Raw genomic sequence first — 23706 nt, 5'->3', positions numbered from 1 at the left:
GAGGTCTCCTTCTAGCATGCTCCTTAAGATTTAATGATAATAATACTAATACTAATAATAATATGAATATTAATAATAATAATAATAATAATAATAATAACAGTTTATTTATCACTTTTGTGAATGGGAGGAGAGACAAAAAATCCAGACGACTAGACAGAGGAGATTTCGGCGATTTTACAACATATTGATCAATTTCTATGATTTTAACCCATGGCAATCTGCTCAAAATTCACTTTCCTGAACCTGTTCGAAGCGATATTTTGCGCTGCTGCGGAGCTGAACCCGAGCCGAACCAATATGCCTGAACCTGAACCCGGACCGAATCGAAAAAAAAAAAAAAATAGCGGTTTCGATCCCTGCTTGTGAGGGATTTGCCGGCCTGCGTACTTCTCAAGAAATACCCGTAGCTCAGCATTTTCCAGCTTCCAAAAGGAAATATTTGTAGCACAGAATACCCTACAACAGTCTATCGCAAACCATTTGGACGCAGAAGGTGCACTCCGGTCCATAAGTTGCTACATGCAACCTGACTTTCGTTAACTGGCCTCTTGGCGCTCCGCTGTCTTCGAGTGCTGATGAACGAGAAAACGTCTGTCAGTGGTTACAGCTTTCCGGCATGCCAGGCAGAACAAGACGGATCCGTCCGCCTTGAATGTGCCTTTGAACTCAGCTGCCAACTGCCTCAGACGTGAAGCCGTTGTTTTCGGCATTGCCACACCTTACACAGGCGGCACAAACCAAGAGAAGAGAACTCTTCCGTATTCTGCGCCTTTGTGGGATGAACCAGAATGTGTGAATGAGAAAGGGAGACGCGCTGCAGCATCCGACCCCATGAGTGGCGTTAACAACAACAACTTTATTGCGAGGTGATAAATGGGGAGTTTCATCGCCAGGGCCGATACTGTACCCCATTGCTGGTGGTGATGCGAGCGTCGTAATGTCGCCTGCCATAGCGCAATTCAGCGTAACTGCTCAGAAGCAAGCATGGCACAGGAGTGACATAAACCTCGCCATTTTGTAACTACCCTCAAGCGAATGCTTTTTGCAAAACCGCCACCTTGTCCTGGCCACACGTTATAGAAAACGTCATTTTGAGGTCATGTGACTTTTGTTTATAGGGTAAGGTGGGGCAATATGAGACAGAAATTAGCAATTGAAAGTGAAATTTTTATTTTTCGTGTTTTTCAGAAAACCACAGACACATTCTTAGGGGTCTAGAGCTTCTGACCTGAAAATGCAGAACGAACGTAGCCGATCTAATATAAACACGGAACAAGAAATTCAAAAATACAGATTGTCTCACCTTGCCCCGACCCTCGGGGCAAGACGAGACAAATTGCGGTAATGACCAATAGAAATTAGCAGAGCAGAGAAATTAATGAGCAATCCAACCAGACAAAGTGAAGCCCGTGGACCGCTACACAACCCCATTGAACCCACCGCACACATGATGTGCAGTAAAACCACAGAACCCGGTGCTATTTTACTCCACCGTCCTTTGGGAAGAAGGCAGCGCCCCTCGGATGCGTCGGTGGTCGCTCGCTTTTCTGTACGCTTTCTGTGCTGCTTCTTTGCTGCAAATATCCTAGGAAACAGGAACATTTGCTGGAAAATCCTATAGGCAATATGAAAAAAAGGAATCTCTGAGGAGCAAGCATAAATAAGCCTAATAACTGACTTATACGTTTTAAATCACATTAAATTTATCGCACATTACGTTTAAATTCTATTAGATCGTCTCGTCTTGCCCCGTGCATATCATCGGATTATTAATTTTTCTGTTCAACACCGGATAACCAAGAATGCCCATATTTTGCATATATCTAGGTGGATGAATAAAGAAATAGGATGTGAACTTACATTGACAGAAAAAGCCTGCGAAACGCTGCTGCACAGATTACAAGAAAAAGGACTACAGAAAATCGCTCGCTTTCAGCAGGTCTTGACATTCCAGGCAGAAGTAACCGACATTTTTCTATTCAACGCATACACCAATACGTACCATTCTCAAGTGCAATAAAGCGGACATGTAGAGCCACCTGTGAATAAAGTTTCAAGCGCATGGAGCAAGGCGTCTCTGAGACAGGCGGCGCCCTCCTTCTCTTGCCCCACCGTACCCTACATGTTGATCTAGCGCTTTCCGATATCTTCCCGTCGTCATAAAGCCAAGGGATGAACGTATTTTGCCAGCGTAAACTATGCGGTGCTTCTTCTGCGACAAGGTAGCCTATTTCTCCTCAGTTTAAGTAACTCGCATAGGCTGACTGTGTCATAATGCTAGGTCGTCATCGCATCTTTGGAAGTGGTCAACAGTACGAGGCCTCACGTACAAAACTGTGTGTTTAATGCGAGATTATGGGATGAAAATAATTACCGAGGTCGAAAGACACCTGAAATGATGCACTTTGTTTAATGGTGCACTTTAATGGTGCACTTCGTTTAATCGTTTTGTTTACAAACGATTTTGCAGCCGATCACGGCTGCTAGGCCAGGCAGCCATCTTTAAGGTCACGTGTGCGTTGACGTTTGCGTAACGTGCGACCAGGACCTGTCCAGAATGCATTGTGTTCGCCCAGCACACTTTCGTTTATGGTGCGATACATTGTATGCCAGACCTGTGAAGCAGGGCGAGGAACGAGCCGCAGTTAAAGAAAGCGTTGTGGTGATGCGCTACCAGCCTTTGTATCACCAGCAGGCTGTTTAAATCCAGAGACGCTCCAGGTTACTCGTGCAGCTGCGACACAGCATGTGTGTCCATAAGCTCTCCTAGAAAAATGAGTGTGTCAGAGCTCAACCTGGCAGAAAACATGGGAAGACACAAGAGCAAAATAAAAAAAATGCAATAAAAACATGTAAACGTGCACGAAGACATGCAGATATATGCTGTCATATGCACTTTTACGAATTTTTTTTTCTTTATTGTCTGTTTCCCATCTACAAGATGGCGGTGGCCCCAAGAAAAAAGCTACATTTCTGTAGCTTGAGAACACCTGGGGCAATTTGGCAAAAATATGCAAATGTATGCATAACGAAACATTTTTTCGTGCTCTGCGTGCTTGGAAACGTGTGGGGAAACATCAGGGTACTCACCAAGACGCCTACAAAAAAAGAAAAAAAGGAGCGAAGAATTTGCATAAAGTATCGGGCTCTATTTAGGTTTTATGCAACGTTTTGGCATGCGGTAGGGTTAAATTAATCAAATTCATGTAGTCAACATTAATGTAATGGATTTCTCATTATTACGTACTTATTAAGTAAAATAAAGTTAATTTAATTAACAGTCACTATAGAGTAAATTCTACGTTCAAAAACCCGCGGACTTCTCCAACGAGAGCCCTCGTTTTTTTTTCAATTTTTTGTTCCCAAAGAAATTCCTTCGCACATATATCCTTTACACGGAAGTGCGTAGGAAATGAATCATGCACCACGAGTTCTTTTCGTCCTGACTCACATCCCCATTTTTACTTTATCACATCACCATCACCTGAAATTCTTCGTTTTACATGTACGAGTAGGTGTACATATTTGACATCTCTTACTTTTCTGCCAAGGCGGATTAAGTTCACGATTCCTTCGGAGCTGAGACGTGGATGAGGCAGGCAGGAGTCAGAACAAAGAGCAGACATGGCTCATAAAACTCATTTGCCTCCTCCTTGTATGATCAACGAAATAAGATCACCACAGGTTAACAAAGGGACCATGCTTATTTACGATCGTTACCTCACAGCGGCAAAATACAATCGTTATTTCCCATAATCGCAGACGCATGCGTAGTTAACATACTTAATGGCACGTAGTATATTGCATGCATGAATGAGAAAGCACAATAGACGTTTCCGGTCGCATTCACTTTCGAGCAATAAGGGGCATTGCGCTTGTAAATACGCACGCTGAAGTTCATCAGTCACTCGAACGGCCTTCTGTGTGAATTGTAATTTTTGTCCACATTCATTACGCTTTGCTTTGAATTTGTTACACATTTGGTTCATACTCCTGTGAGTTGTCGTTTAGGCATTACCCATGAAATATTATAGTTAGGAGCCATTGTTCTCTTGCAGTCACGGGGCTTCCAGTTTGGCTCTCCATTGTTGTCAATGGAGTCGTCTGCACATTTTATACATCCATCGTAAGCAGATTAATACGTCGTTGTATATAATTACTGCCATCCTGCCTCTTCTCACTCTATTATTACTTTGACCAGATGGTGTTTCGTTGTGCTTTCAGGGCGGAATAAAGGCGGTAGTCTGGACGGACGTCGTTCAAATGGTTCTGATGATAATCGGATTCCTTGTCGTATCCATAAAGGTATGTCAGCATGATTCAAGCACACGTCCTAGGCGACACCCCCGTGCACGACGCGTCTGTGCGCACATCATATGTATCCGTCTGAAAAGTTCAAAAATGTATCCATGTGAATGGCAGCGCATCATGCTGCTGTATTCAGCCGTCACGCCGTTGATTCTCCTTAGCCACAGGATATCTACGTCGGGAGCGTTGAGGCAAACTTCGTAGCTTCGAATGCCGTTATCAAATATGCATAGCCCATGGGTGTGCGTTCTTTCACAGACGTTTCAAGTTAGGGTTACGTATGAGGCGGTTTTATTTCGGTACGTGGGGGGGGGAGGTAATGTAGGGGGAAAACGTGCGGTCAGCCTGCTCTGAAGTGGGCGCTGGGTACACCCAGGAGGGGGGGAGGGAGGAAGGGTGAAAGAGGGAGGGGAGAGATGATAGTGGCACTAGAGAGGGAGGGGCGTGCTAACCCTCTTGCTCTGGGATTTGGGTAGTCCAAGAGGACTATACCCACCACAGAAAACATGCGAGCATCCCTCAGTAGCATTCATTGGGATACTACCTGTACCACGGTAACCGCCAGGATTATTGGCGAAGTTACCCATCGACCTCGGTACTTGGGTTTTGATCGGAGATGACGGTATGTCATGGAGGGCCGGATGTGCTGTGGAACATTAGGGAATGTTAGTAGCCGATAACGTCGCCGAATCAATGACAGAGAGCGTGACTCATAATCTTATCTAGTGATAGGGTTCGGTAAACGCGGTAACCTACCGGGCTACCTGTAGCAGTCTATTGACACTCGCTATTTTAACCTGCCGTCTCAGTGCGGACGACGCAAATGGTGGTTGTGATGCGACATCGTCGTCTGATAAGTGTTGCCACAACATTCCCTCAAACGTGGAGCGGTACCTGAGGTCCGCCTACTATAAAGAGGAGAATTAGACGACATGTTTAGTGCGACGGTACGGATTAATTGTCGTAGGAGTGCCTGGGAAGAGCGTCAAGTGGCAATGCATTGCAGGGAGGTGGGTACGCTTCCGTCTGCGTGCCCACGGAGGAGTTGCGCTCCCATTGACGTACGAGAGCCACCCAGAGATGCCCGTACGCCATCCGTGCGGGCTTGAACTGTTGTGGACGGCCAGGCAGATACCTGCTGCTGATGCAGAGCTGCTGGACACACGCAGATGTGCCATGAGGTGTACAACGTGCGACGGCCTGTGGAAGCGCATGAACTCTGGCCTGGATAGGTAGAGTAGAGATTGAGTAGACTTACACGGAACGTAACCAGCTATGGTTCATTTGACGTGCACCGGAAACGTCCTCGGCCGGGATCGAACACGCGATCTTCAACTCAGCAAGCCAACACATTACCGATTGAGCTACCGGCCAGGCGGTCAGGCGGTGAACGACATTAAACGAGGCCACGACGATGCCGGGTCGTGGAATGCGTGTATTGTCACCTTGTCTTGGGAATAATCGGGGAAGTTATTAGTCGTGATCCTCGTCCAGGACGATCAGCAGGCTGCCTTGAACCATATTAAAATTTGAGATGGTGATAGAGGAGGAACGAATAGTTTACCGGATAGAGGTGCCGTCCTTGGACAATCACCGGACATCACCGTCGTTGTTCGGGTCGCTAAATGTAGAGGAGATAAAATTCAATATGGGTGATGAAATATCTAGAGGGGGCAGAGGGAGGGCCGATGGTTGTCCTGTGCGTTCATGTGACGACACAAATAAAAGAGCGCACAAAAATCTTCAAGGAGCTGTAGTACATCGTGGGAGACGTCTCCAGCATGTGGTACGGAAACACGATTATGACTAGCAGATATGTCTTACTTCAATGGGCCAATGTTAGACTCTGGTTCTTTATATAGTCTGCTTTACACTGGGCAGCACGTACGTTCTCAACTCAGAACAAGCCGGAGGTAGATCCCCGGGAGCGAAAAAAACTAATAATATTTCTGGTACTTTCCGGTATAGTATTTCTTTGTAGAAGGTTGCGTACGGCGGCAAAGAAACAAAAAAACCGGAAGTGCACTATACAGTGCATGTACATTCAAATAAACAGCTGGTACATATTGTGAAGCAGCACTATGGTGACCATAGCAGCACAGCGTCGTGATGGAGAATGGCCAAAGAAGGGGAATGACCTCGCGTGATGGGGAGATGGATCGGTCAGCGTCGTCTTCCTTACTCCTAGTCACAGTATACAGTCATCTGTGCTCGCAGTGTCAAATCAAGCATCATGTAGAATGGCTGATGGGATATGGTCTCTTTGTCAGGGTAGCCAAACCGCTGGAGGAATAGGTGAGGTATACCGAATAGCACAAGAACAAGGAATTCTGGAGTTCTTCGAGTAAGTATAGAGAGAGCCCCCCATTCAACATTCCCTCAAACACTAATTGTTTGGTACTTCGCTGAACTTTGTACAGTTTCCGTTTTGACTTCCAAAAGACATTCACGTTCTGGAGCGTCGTCGTTGGTTCTACTGTGATATGGACCATGGCATTCTGCGCTAATCAAACTATGATCCAGAGATACTGTAGTATCGGATCGATGAGAAGCGCAAGACGGTAAGCTCGCCAGTATGTTCCCTCACACGCGCATGCGAACGTTGCAACTGCCGTCAAATGCACCGACATACTGATTTTTACAGGGCCCTATACATAAACCTAGTTGGGATTAGCGGAAGCCTGGTAGCAGCATGCTTCTGCGGTCTGGTATTGTTCGCAGTGTACCACAAGTGCGATCCTGTCAAGGCTTCCTTTATCGTCAAATATGATCAGGTACTCTTATAAGGGCAATAAGGTACCGGTCAATTTTTCCACGCTTTTCGCAAAGTGAGTACTATAAAGTTTGATGGATGACTGAGTGTGGCTGAGCGTACTCTCACCCCTCCATTGACAACAGCTCCGGGTACAGCTTGGATAAAAATGGTATCTCCTATCGGTATAGCCCCCGTTTGTTGTATTTAATGTAAATTAAATTACGCCGAAGTTCAAAAGGTTAAAGATGCACTGTTATTAGGCATAAATGCGTAGGCACGCGTTGCTGCATGTGTCACTATCGTGCCATATTCTTTTCAAGTTCATTATTTGCAGGCTCTGGCATAGATCTTTCAAGTCTGTACCAATTCTAACTCCCCACATTGAACACACGCGCTGACGTTGAATAGTGAGAAAATTCGTTCAGCGCCCCTTCAAATTGCAGTTGATGCCATACTTTGTGACAGATGCATTACATCACGTTCCTGGGATTTCGGGCCTCTTCGTAGCAGCAGTTTACAGCGGGTCTCTGAGGCAAGTTGCCTATAGGGCTTCTGGAGCTTGAATCTGGAAATTTGTGCCGACGAAATTCTAAAGAGGCTTCCCTAATATGTCTTTAGCACCATGTCTTCAGGGTACAATGCTCTGGCGGCTGTCACGTGGGAGGATTTCTTCAAAGACCGAATGAATATTTCTCCTATTGCCGTCATGTGGGTCACAAAAGGAATAGGTAAGCTTTGTTTCCTTCGCCCACCACAAACCTCTCATCTGCTCTCTACTGAAACATATTGAATAACGCGGTTGTGTCTTCTAAAGGGCTGTTTATACTTCGACGGCAGACATCGTAGCTCGTGCAGCGTCTCCCAGCCTCGTGCAGCTTGCTCGTGCAACCACGCTGATTGACTCTGCACGTTCTCTGCCGCTCGAGTATAAACACTCCGACGGCAGCCGACGGCAGTCATCCTCGTTACGCGCGCTCGGTCCTCGAGATTACGCCGGGGTATACACAGTCCTTAAAGGAGCAATGAGGTGACATTTAACGTCGCTCGAAATCCTGCTCGACTGTCAAGCTGTCCGCCAGGAGTCGCCATGCAAAATATTTTCGCTCTGCGGTGCGTTATAGCTGCCCAATCGAATTTACAAAAAAAAAAAAAAAAAGAAAGATAGTCGGAGAAAGCAGCCGCGGGCGCCCGACACGACTCTCGCGTGACGTATAGGATGCTCCGTCCCTTGCTTTTTTTTTTTTTCTTCGCAGTTCACGCACCGCTTATAAACGCTTGAGCTGAGCCGCTGTGCGTCACTGGTCACGTGAGGGGAGCAGCATACGTCACGACGTCCTCTCGTTCTGCGATGCGCTCTTTTCACGAAGAGAATAATTTTCCAAAGGTGTGCGGAACGCAGCCCCCGCGCTCGCTCTGTAGGTCACCTGCGCTCGTCGTTTCTTCGCAGGAACTCGTTTTATTCGGTGGAGAACATTTTGCGCCAAAAAAAAAGAGAAGAAGTCACCTCAGTGCTCCTTTAATTGTTGCATTACTGTCCTTCTGTGCACTGATGTACGGTATGCTTGTTTTCCAGCTGCGTTCTTCGGACTCCTAACAATAGGGCTCGCTTTCCTCGCCGGGAGTTTGTCTTCCATCATGAGTGTAAGATACGCTGAGATTCATGTCTATAAAAAAACCAATACACTCACATGCACGCGAGGAAGAGGTTACTGTCGTAAATTGTTTACGTGATAAACAATTTTTTTTTTTACTGTGGCGTATTTGCGTGCAAACGTGATGTAACGAGCGTTGTGGTAAAAAGTTCCAGCAAATCATTTATCGATGATTTCTTGAAGTTGTAGTCGCAATATTACTGAAAAATGCATTTGCTTCATATTTGCTTTGGCTATGTATCTATTCGCTCCCCATTCGCTTCGGTTTCAAAACAATTATTCGCACAGGCCTAAAGACTCTACAGAGGATCCTTTCGCCAAAACATGAAGACTTGGTGCGATCCCTGCAACCTTTCGAATTACGGTTATTATTATGAGAGATACAAAATACCAGAAATTGCAGAGCGAACTATTAAAAAAACAATACCGATTAGAAACGCAAATAATTGATCTACGAAATCATATCCAGGCATTGTCAAATCAGGAATGTGCTGCTCCCCTTCTTGTTAACCTCTCAATAATAAATATAAACATACATAAAAGAACCAACACACAAAAACGTCCTGACAAGAAAAAAAAGTAAGTATGTAAAAATTTGCAATACCAGCAGTGTCGTCGGGTCTGGCAAAGCTAAGTGTCCTAAATCGATTTTCTTCCTTTTTCTCTTTTAGAGGTAATAATCGCATTCTCATTAACTTGATACTGTATTAAACATTTTCTTTTCCTAAATTAGCTAACAAAACAATTAATATCGTTAACTCGAATAACCCATCATCCGAGTTGCCCTTAAACTGATTGCCAAAATAGTAATACTACTGAGAGCACTAATGATCTTCGTGGTACGTCGTAACATTAGGAACCAGGCAACGACTTGATCAGAGATGCTAACGATTGCGGAGAAGCATATAGATTATTTTTACTTGCCAACGCACACACAAATCGATGTATTGTTACTGGCACCGTTTGGAATATGTTCAGAACTGAAACTGACCGTGCTTGCTCTACTGTAGCTGACTACACAGGATAGATATATCACGGTTGTTACGACCCCATCGTCAGCGCGTGGGTTGACAACGCTGTCTTAGAAGTGGAGGTGCGAAGCCTTGCAAAAGTCGTTGGGTTAAAAAACGATTCTTTCCGTTTCTTTCCACGACGTCGGAAAAATTTCCGAAAATAAAAAAAAATATAATGCAGAAACTCAGTCAAAATATCAGGAAGGCATACTGTATGCCCTTTCGATTAGACCCAATAAAAGCTATTCAACTTTTTACATGTGTGGTGGACGCAGGTATTCTGGTAAATCTTAGTCACTGAACAACGAAAGTTAGTTTGTCTCCAGGTTTTCTTTTTCTTTTTTCTTTCTGTTCTTTCTGGAGAGAAAATCTCGGAAAACTGTTGTCCTATTTCGCCAAGTCAAAACTACAGGGAATTTTGCGTCTTATACGGAAGCAGCCAATACGGAAATAGAGTGAGTACGATGTACTACATTATCTGACGCAGGAGGGAGCGTGGCCTCTCTGTGTGCAGCCATCGTATCTGCGGCACATTAATATTTTCAGGGCTGACGGACTAGATTTATTTTCCATCTTAGGTTGAACACGACTATAGGAGTGCTTACGGTCCGTGCTTTCGGTTGAAATATAATTTCAACGTATCAATTGTCTTTAACGCAATTCCTTTCGGTCATGTATGCAGGCAGCTTTCGTAACTACCGGATCATTCGGAGGAGCGCTAGGAGCTCTCTTTTTCCTTGGTCTTCTTTTTCCTTGGTGTGGAAGCAAGGTAGGACATTATATGCGGTCTATACAGAGAATAGAGGTGATAGGAAGCAATAACCGGACATGCTGCCGCTTACATCGAAGGGGATTCATATTGTGTCTGCTTTCACCAGAAATTCAGAGTGTCTCACCTCAAGAATCAAAAATGAAAAGCTGAGGGGGAGGTCAATGTCCTCCTCCTCCGTCGCTTCTTGACGAAGAACTGAACGCGGCAGAGCGGCAGCGCTTCTCAGTCTACCCGTTTTCGCACGTTTTTTCCAGCTGCTACCATTGCACTAGGTACCGTATGTTGCTGTCCATTTGGGTAAATCTGACATTCGTTTTCTGTTTCTGGCAAAAAACGTTACCCACCCTGCAAATTTCGGAGTTCAATTGAGAAAACAAATTCAATTTCTTGAGACCTAAAATTTATCAAATTACTTCTATGAGCCATGGCAAACGTTCGCCGAAGGTAAGCACCGTTGGCCATATGACTTCCGTGCAAGATATTTTCTTAAAACTTTGTGGCATGTTACGTGAAACACCCTGCACATCATAACGTGGTAACGCACATTTAGTATCAATCTGTTCCAGACTGCACTGCTCTCCATGCTTACTGGAATTGGCGTTGCCGCATGGATAGCTGCAGGGTCCCTGCTGTACCCTGCTACTCCCGTTCAGCCTCGCACAACATTAGACGGATGTACTTCTAACATCACGGTCAGGACGCTGCCCCCGCGGGTCTTCTATACTGGGTATGGCGCACACAGGTCCTCAGTGGCCATTCACACGTAGGGTAAAGTGGGGCTTCTTGAAGACGGGGGCAAGTTGAGGACAGTTTAGGTTTTTCGCGTGGCATTTTCTTAGCAATATTTTTTCTCGTCTGTGACACCAGGGTGAGCACAGTCGTTGTCTGGGCTTTGAAGAAACGTGTTGACGTTCTGCACGTGGCTTTTTAGGAGGACGTGAGACGCTGTTTTGCATATGTGGTCGAGGTAAGAGGGGCCCTTTTTTGTCCCATCTGTAACTTTCGCGAGCATTGATTTCCAATTTGCTCATTTCTGCTCCTCGGCTAATAAAATATGACCTCACCGTTACGATGCTGTGTCATTGCCCTGTGTTTCCATGTGCACTACTCGTGGCTGACCGTTTCGGCTAGTCCAAACAAAAGACAAAATTTAAACCCGGAATTAATTTTTTGATGTCCTCAACTTACCCATAGGGTGGGGTAAGCTGATGAAAATATGTAGCCTGTCACTTTTGGCACGTACGAGATCAATATCTGGTTTAGCACAACAGGAATTTGTGGATCATTCCTCACAGGTTTTGGGATTCAAGTAACGAATTATGGTACAATTTAGGCGATTATTCTGACTGCTATTAACAAAATAATTCAACTATCTTCAACATAGACCACCTTACCCTATTATTTAAGAAAATTGTGATACTCTCAGTACGGCCCGCGAGGCATCAACCCGATGACGCAACCTACACCGTCCACGTTCCTCAAACCTCAATGGATCCAAAAGTTCGACGAACCATTTCCGCGTTCAATTATATATAGTTGCTAGGGACTTAATAATTAGGAGCGCGGTGTCTCTTTCCTACTTCTACTCTTTTTTTTTTTTGTTACTAAAAGGGAGCGGACACTACGCTGGAGTCGCTGACATTAGAGCCGGCTCCTATGTGGCCATCAATGTTTCTACAGATGGTGTCGTGGTGAGCTTCTCTTCCCCAATGCGTCACCAAAGATGGTGCAGTTTCTTTCGCTGTGTGCTTTCTTGAACGAAGGTGCTTCTTCGCTAGCATTTGTCTCACAGCATACACCGCGTACGCACATCCAGGCTATCATTAATAACGACAACACGACGAAACAGCATCGATACACTTCATGATACACGGGTGTTTTTGCTTGGGTCTGTAACAAGTTGATGGGAAGGCGATGTACTGGCATGCGTTCGTATCGCCAATCATCGGGTTATTAGGGAGTTTTCCGGAACCAGCGCGGTGAATACGGTCGATCGGTCGGTCGGTGCGTCGTTCAGTGGCAAGGAAGAAGGAACCGACCGGAGACTCGCAAAAAAAGAGTTTTCGGGAACCGAAGGGAAGCCACAGCCGCGATACGTGTATCACCATCTTTCGTTAAGAATAGAAGGAAAACATTTTTGCTGTGCACTGTAAATATTCTTTCACTGAACAATAGTAAGCGACGAAGCGTGCTTCCACACGTACATTCGACCGATAAGACCTTGTACAATTTACGATATGGAACGTTTGAACAGTTCTAAGTCACCACAGCATCCCCACATGGAACGGCCTTCAAAATGGCGGCAGTTGTCTTTACCTATATTTTGAACGGCGAGTTTCTGACCTTTAATCTGACTAACGATGGACCAGAAATATCAATACACCGCGAGGTTTCCGAGTAACGAAACCTTATCAGGAACCATTACGCCATCCAAGGAATACTTGTTTGCTGCCAAGGAAATGGAATCCATTGCGGCTGCCATGTTTCAGCATCGTTGAGGAATCCCCGAAAGAGAACAATAGGAAGCCAACCGATCGTGACCTCGAAGTAGCCGGGAAGATCGCCGCGCGGGAAGGATAACTCGCACGAGATAAAGCGCATGCGCATCGCTCCCGTCTCTTCCAACTGATCCCACACGGTGTGCTCAGCACGGGGCTCAACCGGCTCCTGAAACCCATCACCACTATTTGCCCCCGTATCCAGCATGGGCAGCACCATTTTGGGTCGCAAGTGGATTGGATGGGATTGAAATGGATACCTCTCGCAGTCTGCAGAACTAGGGGATTTTTTATGCAAATTTGATGAACGCCACCTAGGGAGCGTAAGGCACGTCGGGAGTTGTCGTCTGCTTCCGTTGTTGCACTGCTGCCGGCAGAACCACCTGCTGGGACACATTCTGTCGTCGGTATGATTTTTAAACAAATCTACATGAATAGTTAGAATATAAAAGGCAAGGATATTTATATCCACGAAATCCAGTAATTACATATAAGCTTGTACAGCACAGTGTCGTTTTTGTTATGATTTCACTGTGATCGCCGTGTTCACTAGGCCTAATATTGGCGGCAAAACGTATTATTTTCGGTTAGATATCGATGGATGAGCGTAAGTTGAAATTGATTTCCGAGAAACGTATATGAGAATGTACATTTGTATAGTAAAATCAGAGTAGTCTGTGAACATTTTTTGTCACGAAAGCCCCGCTTCACCACTGTTTGTTTTCGTCGCCATTTTGGGCGGCAGTAAGGTGTCCTGGCGACCCCCTTGGTAAAAAGCAACCCACTCAGAGGAGCGAAACTGTGATTGACAGGTCGAGCCTCTTTTTGTGACTCCTCCCAATGGCCAGACTCCCTTTTAATATACGGCTCTGCTCCCTCCAGAGTCACCTGTGGTGGCAAGGATAAGTTAGTATTTCCATTATATACCGGAGTTAATTCCCAGCTTCCTGCATTTATTTTGCCAGAGTTGAGTTGAGTTGATAAGAAAAAAAAAAGGAGAAACAGGCACTCATTACGAGAGCCGGCTACTCCATATCACTTAGGAAAACACAAATGGCTATCTACAATAAAACCAATGAGTGACAAAGACTCTCAGTCAGTCATGCCAGACATTACTCACAAACAGAGGATAGTTCGAAGACAAGACAGAATACACTAACCGGCACGCGTGAAATTACCAACATCGTCGTCTACGCTTGTGCTAGAAAACATTCCTTCGCCCGCCTCCGTCGTATATGACGGGCGAAACGTCTGATTACACAGTTGTTGGTTTTTATTTATTTCGTAATGACTTCTCCTGACTTCTCCTGGAACATTTTTGTTGATGGGACTTCACACATGGTATTTATCACTTGTGGTAATAACCATAAAGAATGACGAATCACTTTCTCACATGATGAGTCATCTCACGTCCACAGTTCATTCTCTTTTCTATGTTTGCAGCTATTATTTATGCTCCTCGCTGTTTAATCTTCAAAAGATGGTGCCGCCGTGCAAAATTCGAGACGAACGTCCCTATGGTGGTTATCAGTCTTGCCTAGCTGTAGGTCATGTAAAATGCACAGGAATCTCAGCATAGACGGCAGGTCATACCGACGTCCGTGTAAGGCCAATACGTCATGATTTTTTTAATATATACAGGGTGTTTTTTAGCTGCACAATATTTTTCTGTAAACAAAAAGCTATGAGAGCAGCATAGAGGTGTATTATACAGACGGGCGCACATTCTGTCGAAGAGAATATGTAATGACGATTCGCAATGTAAAACTCATTAGGTAATCTTTAATTAGGGGATCTTGGGCAAAATTGTATTTTTACTTTTCATTGTTCCCCCCCTACTGTAATGACCCCAGGCGTTGTAGGTATAATAAATAAATAAAAAAGCAAGATAGCAGAATGGGAGGGAATCCTCGTCAAAAGTCATACATGTTTTTTTTTTAATCCCGAAGCGAGCAAGTGCGCTGAAATGCCCCTCGCCGTCATTTTCGTATGCAAATCAGCCGAAACCGCGCCAATCAGTAGCGCAGGAAGAACAGTGCTCATTCCATGTGCTTTGTAGCGATGAACATGATTAGACAAGTTGCTGACCTACTGGCCAGCTCAACTATGGCGAGCTAAGTAGAGAGGGGGATATGAACGTTTCTTAAAGAAAAAAGGAAAGGTCAGAGAGACAGATGTAGGCTTGCTCTTCCAATAAAAAAGAAGGAAAAGGGAAATCGAAAAAAAGAAAGGAGAAAAGGAAGATAAATCACTCACACGATCACAGGGTGGGTCAGATAAGCGTTCGACGGTCCGTGAAAGTGATGCGCTCCTGGAGCGCGTGGTTTGGGTTTCTGCTCATTTGCATAGAATTCGGCGACTGATATTTAACATACGTGCTTGTTTCAGGATTTAGAAAAAAATAGTGTGGCTTTCAACGACGATCGTCACCCACGCTGCTATCTCACTTTTGCGCGAAAACCCCCGCTTAAAGGACTAATTAATGAATCTCAAGCAATCAGTCATCTAGCAGGGACATACTCTCTCCGAGAGCATGTACGCCCTGCGGGGCAGCTATAAAAACGGCATTTATGTTGCTCTCGTAGCTGTTTTTTTCTTTTTGTTATCTAGTGCAGCTAAAGAAATCTATAGCCAGGTGTTGTTCATTCCTAATTAATATTGCATATTATAGTTGTCATAATACACACGTAGTTTCGTTCGCTTTGAAATAACTAGGTTTTGTCTCGTGTTCTTTTCTTATTTTTATTTTTTTCAGTGGGATCATGGAGCTCTACCACATCTCATATTTATGGGTGCCGGTATTGAGCTTTGCTATTCCCGTTCTTCTGGCAGTGTCAACCACGTTACTCATAGGTGAGTACCACTATTGTAATATTTCGCTGCATTCAAAAGTGCACGTCGTGAAGTGACAATTCCTTTGTACAAAAGTGATATAAGTCCGAAGTTAATCACGGAGACCTAGGTAGCCCACAGAAAACGTTGTTTGAACACTTATCTTACCATATCAAAGACAAGTTCTGCGGGTAGGAATCACGGAATCCCTACAGGTCTCCATGTCCGGCCTGACCCATACACCGGCCAGGAGGTACCCAGAAGCTTGTCTGAAGCGACGTACCCACCTGGCCAGGTCAATAAGGGGCTTTGCATGCGTCAACTTGCGGGAACTCGTTAGAGAGGCATGAGTTCAGGGTTTAAAAAAAAAAAACGAAGTACCCGTGTATGCAATATCTGAAGAAGGATACCTGACCGTTCATGGCAGGCCCGAAATTTTAGATGTACTATACTGTGTTCAATGAGGCAACTGTTTCCTTTCGTTCCTCCAGGACCATCGTAAAAGTAGACACGTGAAATACGAATATATTATCGTAGTTTCTCGTGTCGCTAAACTATAGCGACTAGGTACGGCATCGTCGTGTATATAGCGATGTTTCGCGTGCACATTAAAAGGGCCAACGAGGCCGAGAGCGACGAAACGCACGACCGGCATGTTGGCCTCTCAAGCTCCCAGTACCCTTCAATGAAAGCAGACCACGCAACACGTGACTCTGACTTGTTGCATCGTTTACGCTCTCTTGATGCTGTCCAGCGTGTTGTTTTTCTTACGCCTACCAGTGCTGAAGCCTGAATGTAATAGCTTCCGCGACCCAAGAAACAAAGTCTCAGTTCAAGACTGGACCTTTCACGACTCTCAGTTGTGGGCCGAAATGATACCAGCTCTCCCTTTGACCTTCCGGTTTTTCCCTTCAGAGTGTTGGTATATTAATATACGCTCCGTGCACTTCGCCAGGGGGCAACTTGACGCTCTGCCTTCGGCGCCACTCAGCGGCGAAACTGTTCGCAACTGGGTATGTGTGCCGACTGCAACGGCTGTAGTTCTGTACGCCGGGACTTCGAGAATTCTAATTGATCTGTTATGCGACTTCTTCCGTACGGAGTCCGTGAAACTCGGAACAAGGTAAACGTTGGCCCAGTCGTAATTGAGATATAGACGTCACGTTGTGCATACTGTTAAACATGATTACGGCGATCCGATGTTCCGTTGAAACAGTCAGCACTTCTAGCACGTGATGTATTATTTACGCCGTTGTCTGTGCACTGCCCACCCCATAATCATCCAATGTATGTGTGTGTGTGTGTTGTCTTTCCGAGCCATGTTTCCCAATACGGCGCCCCGAATTCTGCATTATGTATTTGATGCACGTAAAATAAATGTCAATTGACATTTATTTTACTTCACAAAATAGTGTAGTTATGAAACTCACTACAGAAAGTGGTTTCTATATATAGTTAACTAGTTTCGGGATATCGTGCTACTAACAAGAACAGATACCGAGAAACTCTTCCATTAAATGGAGTACATTCCAGAGTAACATAGAGCACAAAGGAGAACGCGCTAGGCGTAGGTAACAACAGAGTTATAAACCATAAATCAGTACAATATAAGTGCATACATATTGCTTTCAGTCTATTATCTTGCTGGTTTTGTTTTTCCTTCTGTTTGAGTGATTTGAGCAATGTAGTGAATGAGATGCAAAATTTCTTGCTTAGACTAGTTGCGCTTAGTGTACATGTGCGCTTAAGATGTGTCGACAAAATTGTATCACGCTGCAGTTTACTGGATATTGAGGTGACAGCACACCAAATTTGAGGGAGTTCAGAACAGTCTTGCTGGGGTTGGTAATTGTTTACCGCAAAATTTTCTGAAGTTCATCAGCAGGCGCTTGTGTTGCCGTCCGGCAAACACTGATCCCAATCTTATTTGTGAAGAAAGGATTACTCTTCTTCTTGAATTCAGAATGGGATATGCTTGCTTTAGCAAAGAACCGAAAATCTTATCTTGTCGTTTAAATTATTTTGAGTGACAGATACCCAACGCTGTCGCGATTGGTTTCCCTATCGTGAACGGTGAAGCGGTGAAACTTCGATTTCGGCCGTCATCATTCCTTCATCTGTTATCACACCATATCATCTCATCCTTGCTACAGTCGTGACGCAGCCCAGATACGTGAGGCCAACAACGGCAAGCCGGTTCCTCACCACCACCACCACCACCACCACCACCGCCACCGTGCAACTTAAAACGCTTCCCAGTTTCGTTGTCAGCATCGCTCTCCCAGTGCTAAAAAAACGAACAAAGCAACAGTATCTCCTGTTGTGATCATCCTTCGTTGACATTTATTTGCGTTAGCATCTGCGTTTTCCATTGCACCGCATTGTCACCATGTGTAAACCACCTACCCAGTTGGAAACGGCCTTCACGGAAGGGGGCGCTACCAGTACTAACTTCGGTGCACGGAGCCCTATCTTCGTTATCTTAGGCACGACACCGCCTTTCCGAGATTTACTGAGGCTATCCCAGCATCAGTTAACATCATGCCATATTCCGGCAGGATTCTGTCACGACCTCGTGAGTATCGTCCTCAAAAGGGTATTGTTAACTCTATACAGGTTGTTTGCTCTAACGTGTCCAGAAATATTATTTAAAGCGAGCGGTAAAAGAGAAACGAGCGCTATTTTTCAGCTGCTTGACTAAGAAACAGGTGCTACCAGTGAAGCAGTACCTGTTTCTTACCCAAGTAGCACAAAAGTACCACTTGCTTTTCTGTTATCGCTCGCTTTAAATATAATTTATGGACACGTTAGAGCAAACATCCTGTATATAGTTGCTCGGGGCTGAAGCCTGCGTCGATGTTGGCGCCTTGAGCTCCACAGCAAACACATGCTTCTCACGGGACTTCTTTGGCTGATCGCTTGTGATCGTTTATTGCGGACGTGCACGAGAAGACAACAAAATGTCGTCACCTGTGGGTACCGTTAGAGTCACTAAATAGGGAGCAGAGTAGGACACTCAGCCACGCCGGCGAGCGAGACGGCCATTTTGTATCCGACGCGGCTGCGTCGCCTAACAACGGGACGCCCATCTCCCTCTTCTCCACCGGAGAACAGCGCGCAGTTGAGCCAGCTCGCAACCGAGGAAACCGCGTTTTGGATGGAGGGGACTCAACATGGACGGCGCGTTCTTGGAAGGAGAAACCACGTGACACGATCGGGCCTAATCGCGAACACCGAACGCTATGTCCACACGTGAGTGCCTGGCCGTTACAGAGCCCTGTGTTCGATTAGCGTGTTATAATCGCAACTAATATAAACACGGTTGAGACAAGATAAGACAGCGCTAACTTCCAACAGTTTTAATTACGTTTCATAACACGCTGATCACGTACCAATAAGCCTAATTTGCTGCTTTACCTGTTTTCGACTTCCATACAACACTTTCAATGAAGACTGTCGGGCTTACTTCCAGTACATGGTTGGTATCAGTCAGGGGACAGGGATAAATACATGCTTGACGTATTTAAATATAAATACTTTGTTTAAATATGTATTTAAATATTTGGCATAAATACTTTGTAGCTGCAATATTTGAATACCCTAAATACTTTCATGAATACATTGAATGAGCAAATAATTAAGTCCAATATAGACTGCAAAACTGTTTATATGAGCTTTAAAGAGACCGTTACGAAGCAACAGCGCTCCTTCATCATTGTGATTATTTTAATGATTAATTGATTTAATTGGACGATTCAGTCATTCATGCATCTCCTGTTGATCAGTTGATGCTGGTTCCTGAAAGAAACGAGACTCACCACAGGAGCCGAAGAACAATATGCACATCCAGAAAGTCCTATAACATCTAGATATCAATCCTGGTGTCTTTCTGAGATTTCAGAACCAAACCCTCATATTTGGTACAGAGTGCAGTATTTGTAGAAATGAGTAATGTTTATGCCATTCGCATCAACGCTTCATTCATCAATTTCGCATATTTTTTTTTCTTTTTCAATTTTCAACTTTTTATGCACACAAGCAAGAGCAGCATTCAGGGACGCCCCCTCTGAAACCCGGCTTGACCTGATAGCACAGGACTACGCAAGGAAGCTAAGTTTACAGGGTGGTGGGTGAGTACGTGAGGAGGAACAGATCTGGGCAGGGAGAGGAGGACGTATCTGAGGCGAACAATTCCCTTTTCGCGCCCCGACCTGATAACAACACCGATAACACGCCCGGGAGCATTCACGTAAGATAAAGAATAAGACGTGATGTATAACTGTGGCAACGAGCATGAGACTTTCCAGATATCGGGATATTGCCGGATGAAATTGGCAGGTTGGCGCCTGTGATAGCCTTCTGGACGACAAATTGACTAAATGCGAGTTCTAAAAGTGCAGCAAGGACAGCAGCTACGGTCCGCAGACGATACACAGACTACGTAACTTTATGATGATACCGTCAGCATCAAATTGGTATCAAGAGTTATTACGCGCTAAAATAGAGGAAACTGACAAATTGGCGCCAGTGAGTGCCACTTGGGCGACGATTTGCCAAAATGTCTGAAGTATATAGATTGGGCTGGTTGGTGTAAATCCACAAGCGACCAAAGAACAAACACGAAACAACAACAGAGCGACTTGTGTGTGATCTTGTCTCCTGTTTGTTCTTTGGTCGCTGGAAAATGAACGATTTGACCAAACGCTACTTCGCAGGCTCTAGCAAGGGAACCAGGTATGGGCCGCGGACTTATAGCTATTAAGCATGAATATACAGACTACGTAATTAAGTGATGACATCTTCGATATCACGTTTATATCCAGAGTTATTACTAAATGAAATGGAAGATATGGACAATTTGGAGCCTGCGAGTGCTGTGGCGATGCGAGTGGCAATGATTTGATCAAACGCGACTTCTTTGGGCCAGAGATTCTGGAGCAGAACTAAATACCAGATTTGGAGATAACGCTAAACAAGTGCTACGCGCCCTCGAGTACATTATTTATTTCTCGCTTAAGATGAAGCAATGCTTAGATCAGGGCAATCAGGGCTCTCACACGCGCGGGCCGCATGTGCATGACTTGCAGTCAGCTATTCTGTGTCCCGAGGGCTCTTGACCACTAAATGCAATAAAGCTGCCCCCCCCCCCCCCCCCACACACGCACACACCAACAACGAAGAATTCGGAATGAAACCAGGTTTTCAGGCATTGTTTTTACCCTTGCTTGATGTAGTGCTGCTCCTGTCGACGTTAGGAAGTACATTCACATTCTAGCAGTTCTTGTGACTCAGGAGCCTCAACAAGTAGTTATAGCGATCTGGTCTGAACGTGCATTTTGATAAACTACACTGTAAGTAATATGATAATTGAGAAGTAATAGTGGAGACGAGTGCAGAGAATGACATTATCTTAATTATTACACTAAGATTATGGGCTTACAGCATAGCAGCAGCCTCTCCGGATATCATGCGCGAAAAACCATATACGGAGCACAGAGAGGCGCAGAGAGAGAGAAAAAAAAACAAGAAAAAAAAAACAGATGGAGTAGTTATGTACGAGGGTCATTGTGTGAAAATTTTTAATTATTTCTCTTTCCCTGTTTTTTTTTTTTCACGTTGAAAATGCAAGCAAAATCAACAATACAGTGTGTAAACCGACAATTTCAGTGCTCCTGAACGTTGGGGTAATCGTTCGTGAAGAACTATGTACGAAGAACTTGCAACGCCTTTCAAATTTTCAATGTCTCATTTGGAAAAGAAGCTCATTTGTTTCTGTTGGTGTGTCAAGTGAAGTTTTTCATTGACGAATTGTATATGCGAACGCCTAATAACTATAACGCTCAGCTGTTTACGCTAAGGTACTTTGCTATAATTGAGGTCCTTTCCAGGGGTTTCATTAACCCCCCCCCCCCCCCCCCCGAGGGAGATGTATACTCCCCCTGAATTTTTCCAACCACCCCCTGTAGTTCATGATATATCCTGATACAGCTTGGCCACCAATGCATATACCCATAGATATGTATCCATATAGATATACACCACTATGGTTCGCTCCACTCGAAATCACGCAGACATCTTATCACGCCGGGTACCTCACCTTGGCTTCTATGCGCATTGATGATAGTGCCAGCTGCAACAACAATGACAAAGAAGAAATTGTCGTTGCTCTTCGGTGCTGATACGAGGTGCGCAAACGACTGAAAGCTGATTCCCACCGTTTGAATTCAGCATGAGAGAGCCGCGACGATATGGCAAGGGAAATAACTTGCCAAGATACGGGGCACAAAAGTGAACTTGCACGGCAAATCGCCTGCAGTCCGAACATTTACACGGCAACAGACACCTAGGAGCACTGGTGCTAAAGTATGAGGAAAAGACATCATAGATGAAAGTACATATCCGTTACGAAACCGTTTGAATTTCGCTGTTTATGGTAATCAGCCAATTTTTCTCGAAGTGCAGCACGCATATATAAATCATGGTGCCAAAGGCATATTCGAGACGGCTTATGCTATTGCCCTTCCCACTGGGATTGTAACGAAGGCGACCGCAAAATCCGTAAAAGACCGCAGCAGAGCCCTTTAGAACGGGCGAAACCTCTTTAATCATGGTTCCAAACAAATATTATCAACGGCTTATGATGCTCTTCTACTGGGATTGCAACAGAATCGACCACAAAATTCGGAAAAGGCAGTAGCAGAGTCCTTTAAAACGTACGAAACCCCTTGTATCATGGTACCAAAGGCATATTCATGACGGCTTAAGCCCGAATCCCATAACAAGAGACACGCGGCTGATACACGTGAGAAGCGACAAAATCGACGTCACTGCCGCCACACGAGCGTCAAAAAAGCTTTGTCGCGGCTGAATATTTCTGCATCTACTCCCAGTAGATATTTGTAGCATGTCGCTGAGTTCGTTGCCTGTTCTTTGACAAAACCAGCTAGATTTGGCGGCGTGAAACAAGAACTGAACGCGTGGGCAAGAGAAAGGGTGGAGAGGGCAACCAACAAAAGTAGCAGACGAAGAAGTGGGCGGGGCGTTGGGTGGGAACTTCAACCGCAGCGCCACTGCGTTACGGCGAATATTACATAGCACCTTCATTACAAGTTCTCCTCGTTTTGACGGATGAAATACTATTTTTGGTATATTTATGGCAATTTACAACTTAGCTCGAATAAAATAAGCATTGCTTCTCCAAAAACATCATTTCTCGGCGACGGAATGTCGCTGCTCAAATGGACCAGGAAGTCGCGCCATGACCAGACGCGACAGCGACAAATTCTGCAGCGCGTCGCGTGTCGCTAGTTATGGGGTCCGCGCTTTACGCTATGCCTTTCTACCGGGATTGCGCAAGAGGGGACCGCAAAATTCGGATACGGCGGCAGCAAGGCCTTTTAAAACGGGCGACACTCCCTGTATCATGGAGCGAATGAAAGAAAGTTATTAGTGGCTTGTGCAATGCTATTCTGCTGGTGTTATAACACAGACGATCGCCAAATTCGGAAAAAGTGGCAGCAGAGCCCTCTTAAACGAGCAAAACCCCTTGTGTCATGCTGCCAAAGACCTATTATCAACAACTTATACTATGTCATTCTACCGAGATCATAACACAGGCGACCACAAATATCGGAAAAGGATGCAGCATAGCTCTTCAGAACGGGCGAGCGCTCATGATCTCAGTTGTCTCGCGACGTAAACACCCAGAACGGGCGAGACCCCTTGGATCATGCTGCCGATGACATGTCATCAATGGTTTGTGCTCTGCCCTTCTACTGGGATTGTAACAGAGACTACCGCAAAATACGGAAAATGTGGCAGCAGAGACCTTTAAAACAGTCGATACCCCTTGTATCATAGTTCCAAAGTCACT

At 45.0% G+C, this 23706-nt stretch overlaps 1 protein-coding gene across 1 annotated transcript in view; it reads left to right on the top strand.

The window, feature by feature from the left end:
* Positions 1–23706, top strand: part of LOC135383392 (sodium-coupled monocarboxylate transporter 2-like) — a 71036-nt gene that overhangs the window by 25201 nt on the left and 22129 nt on the right. Inside the window, exons 5-15 of the mRNA XM_064612864.1 lie at positions 4062–4129; positions 4228–4308; positions 6582–6655; positions 6732–6872; positions 6956–7085; positions 7510–7598; positions 7685–7794; positions 8640–8707; positions 10414–10500; positions 11070–11230; positions 15757–15854. Of these exons, the coding sequence (XP_064468934.1) occupies positions 4062–4129; positions 4228–4308; positions 6582–6655; positions 6732–6872; positions 6956–7085; positions 7510–7598; positions 7685–7794; positions 8640–8707; positions 10414–10500; positions 11070–11230; positions 15757–15854 (1107 nt within the window). The remainder of the gene's footprint in view (positions 1–4061; positions 4130–4227; positions 4309–6581; positions 6656–6731; positions 6873–6955; positions 7086–7509; positions 7599–7684; positions 7795–8639; positions 8708–10413; positions 10501–11069; positions 11231–15756; positions 15855–23706) is intronic.

This window comes from Ornithodoros turicata, chromosome 2, assembly GCF_037126465.1.
Source record: "Ornithodoros turicata isolate Travis chromosome 2, ASM3712646v1, whole genome shotgun sequence".
Classification (NCBI taxonomy): Eukaryota; Metazoa; Arthropoda; class Arachnida; order Ixodida; family Argasidae; genus Ornithodoros; species Ornithodoros turicata.
This window is presented reverse-complemented; position numbering and strand designations above follow the sequence as displayed.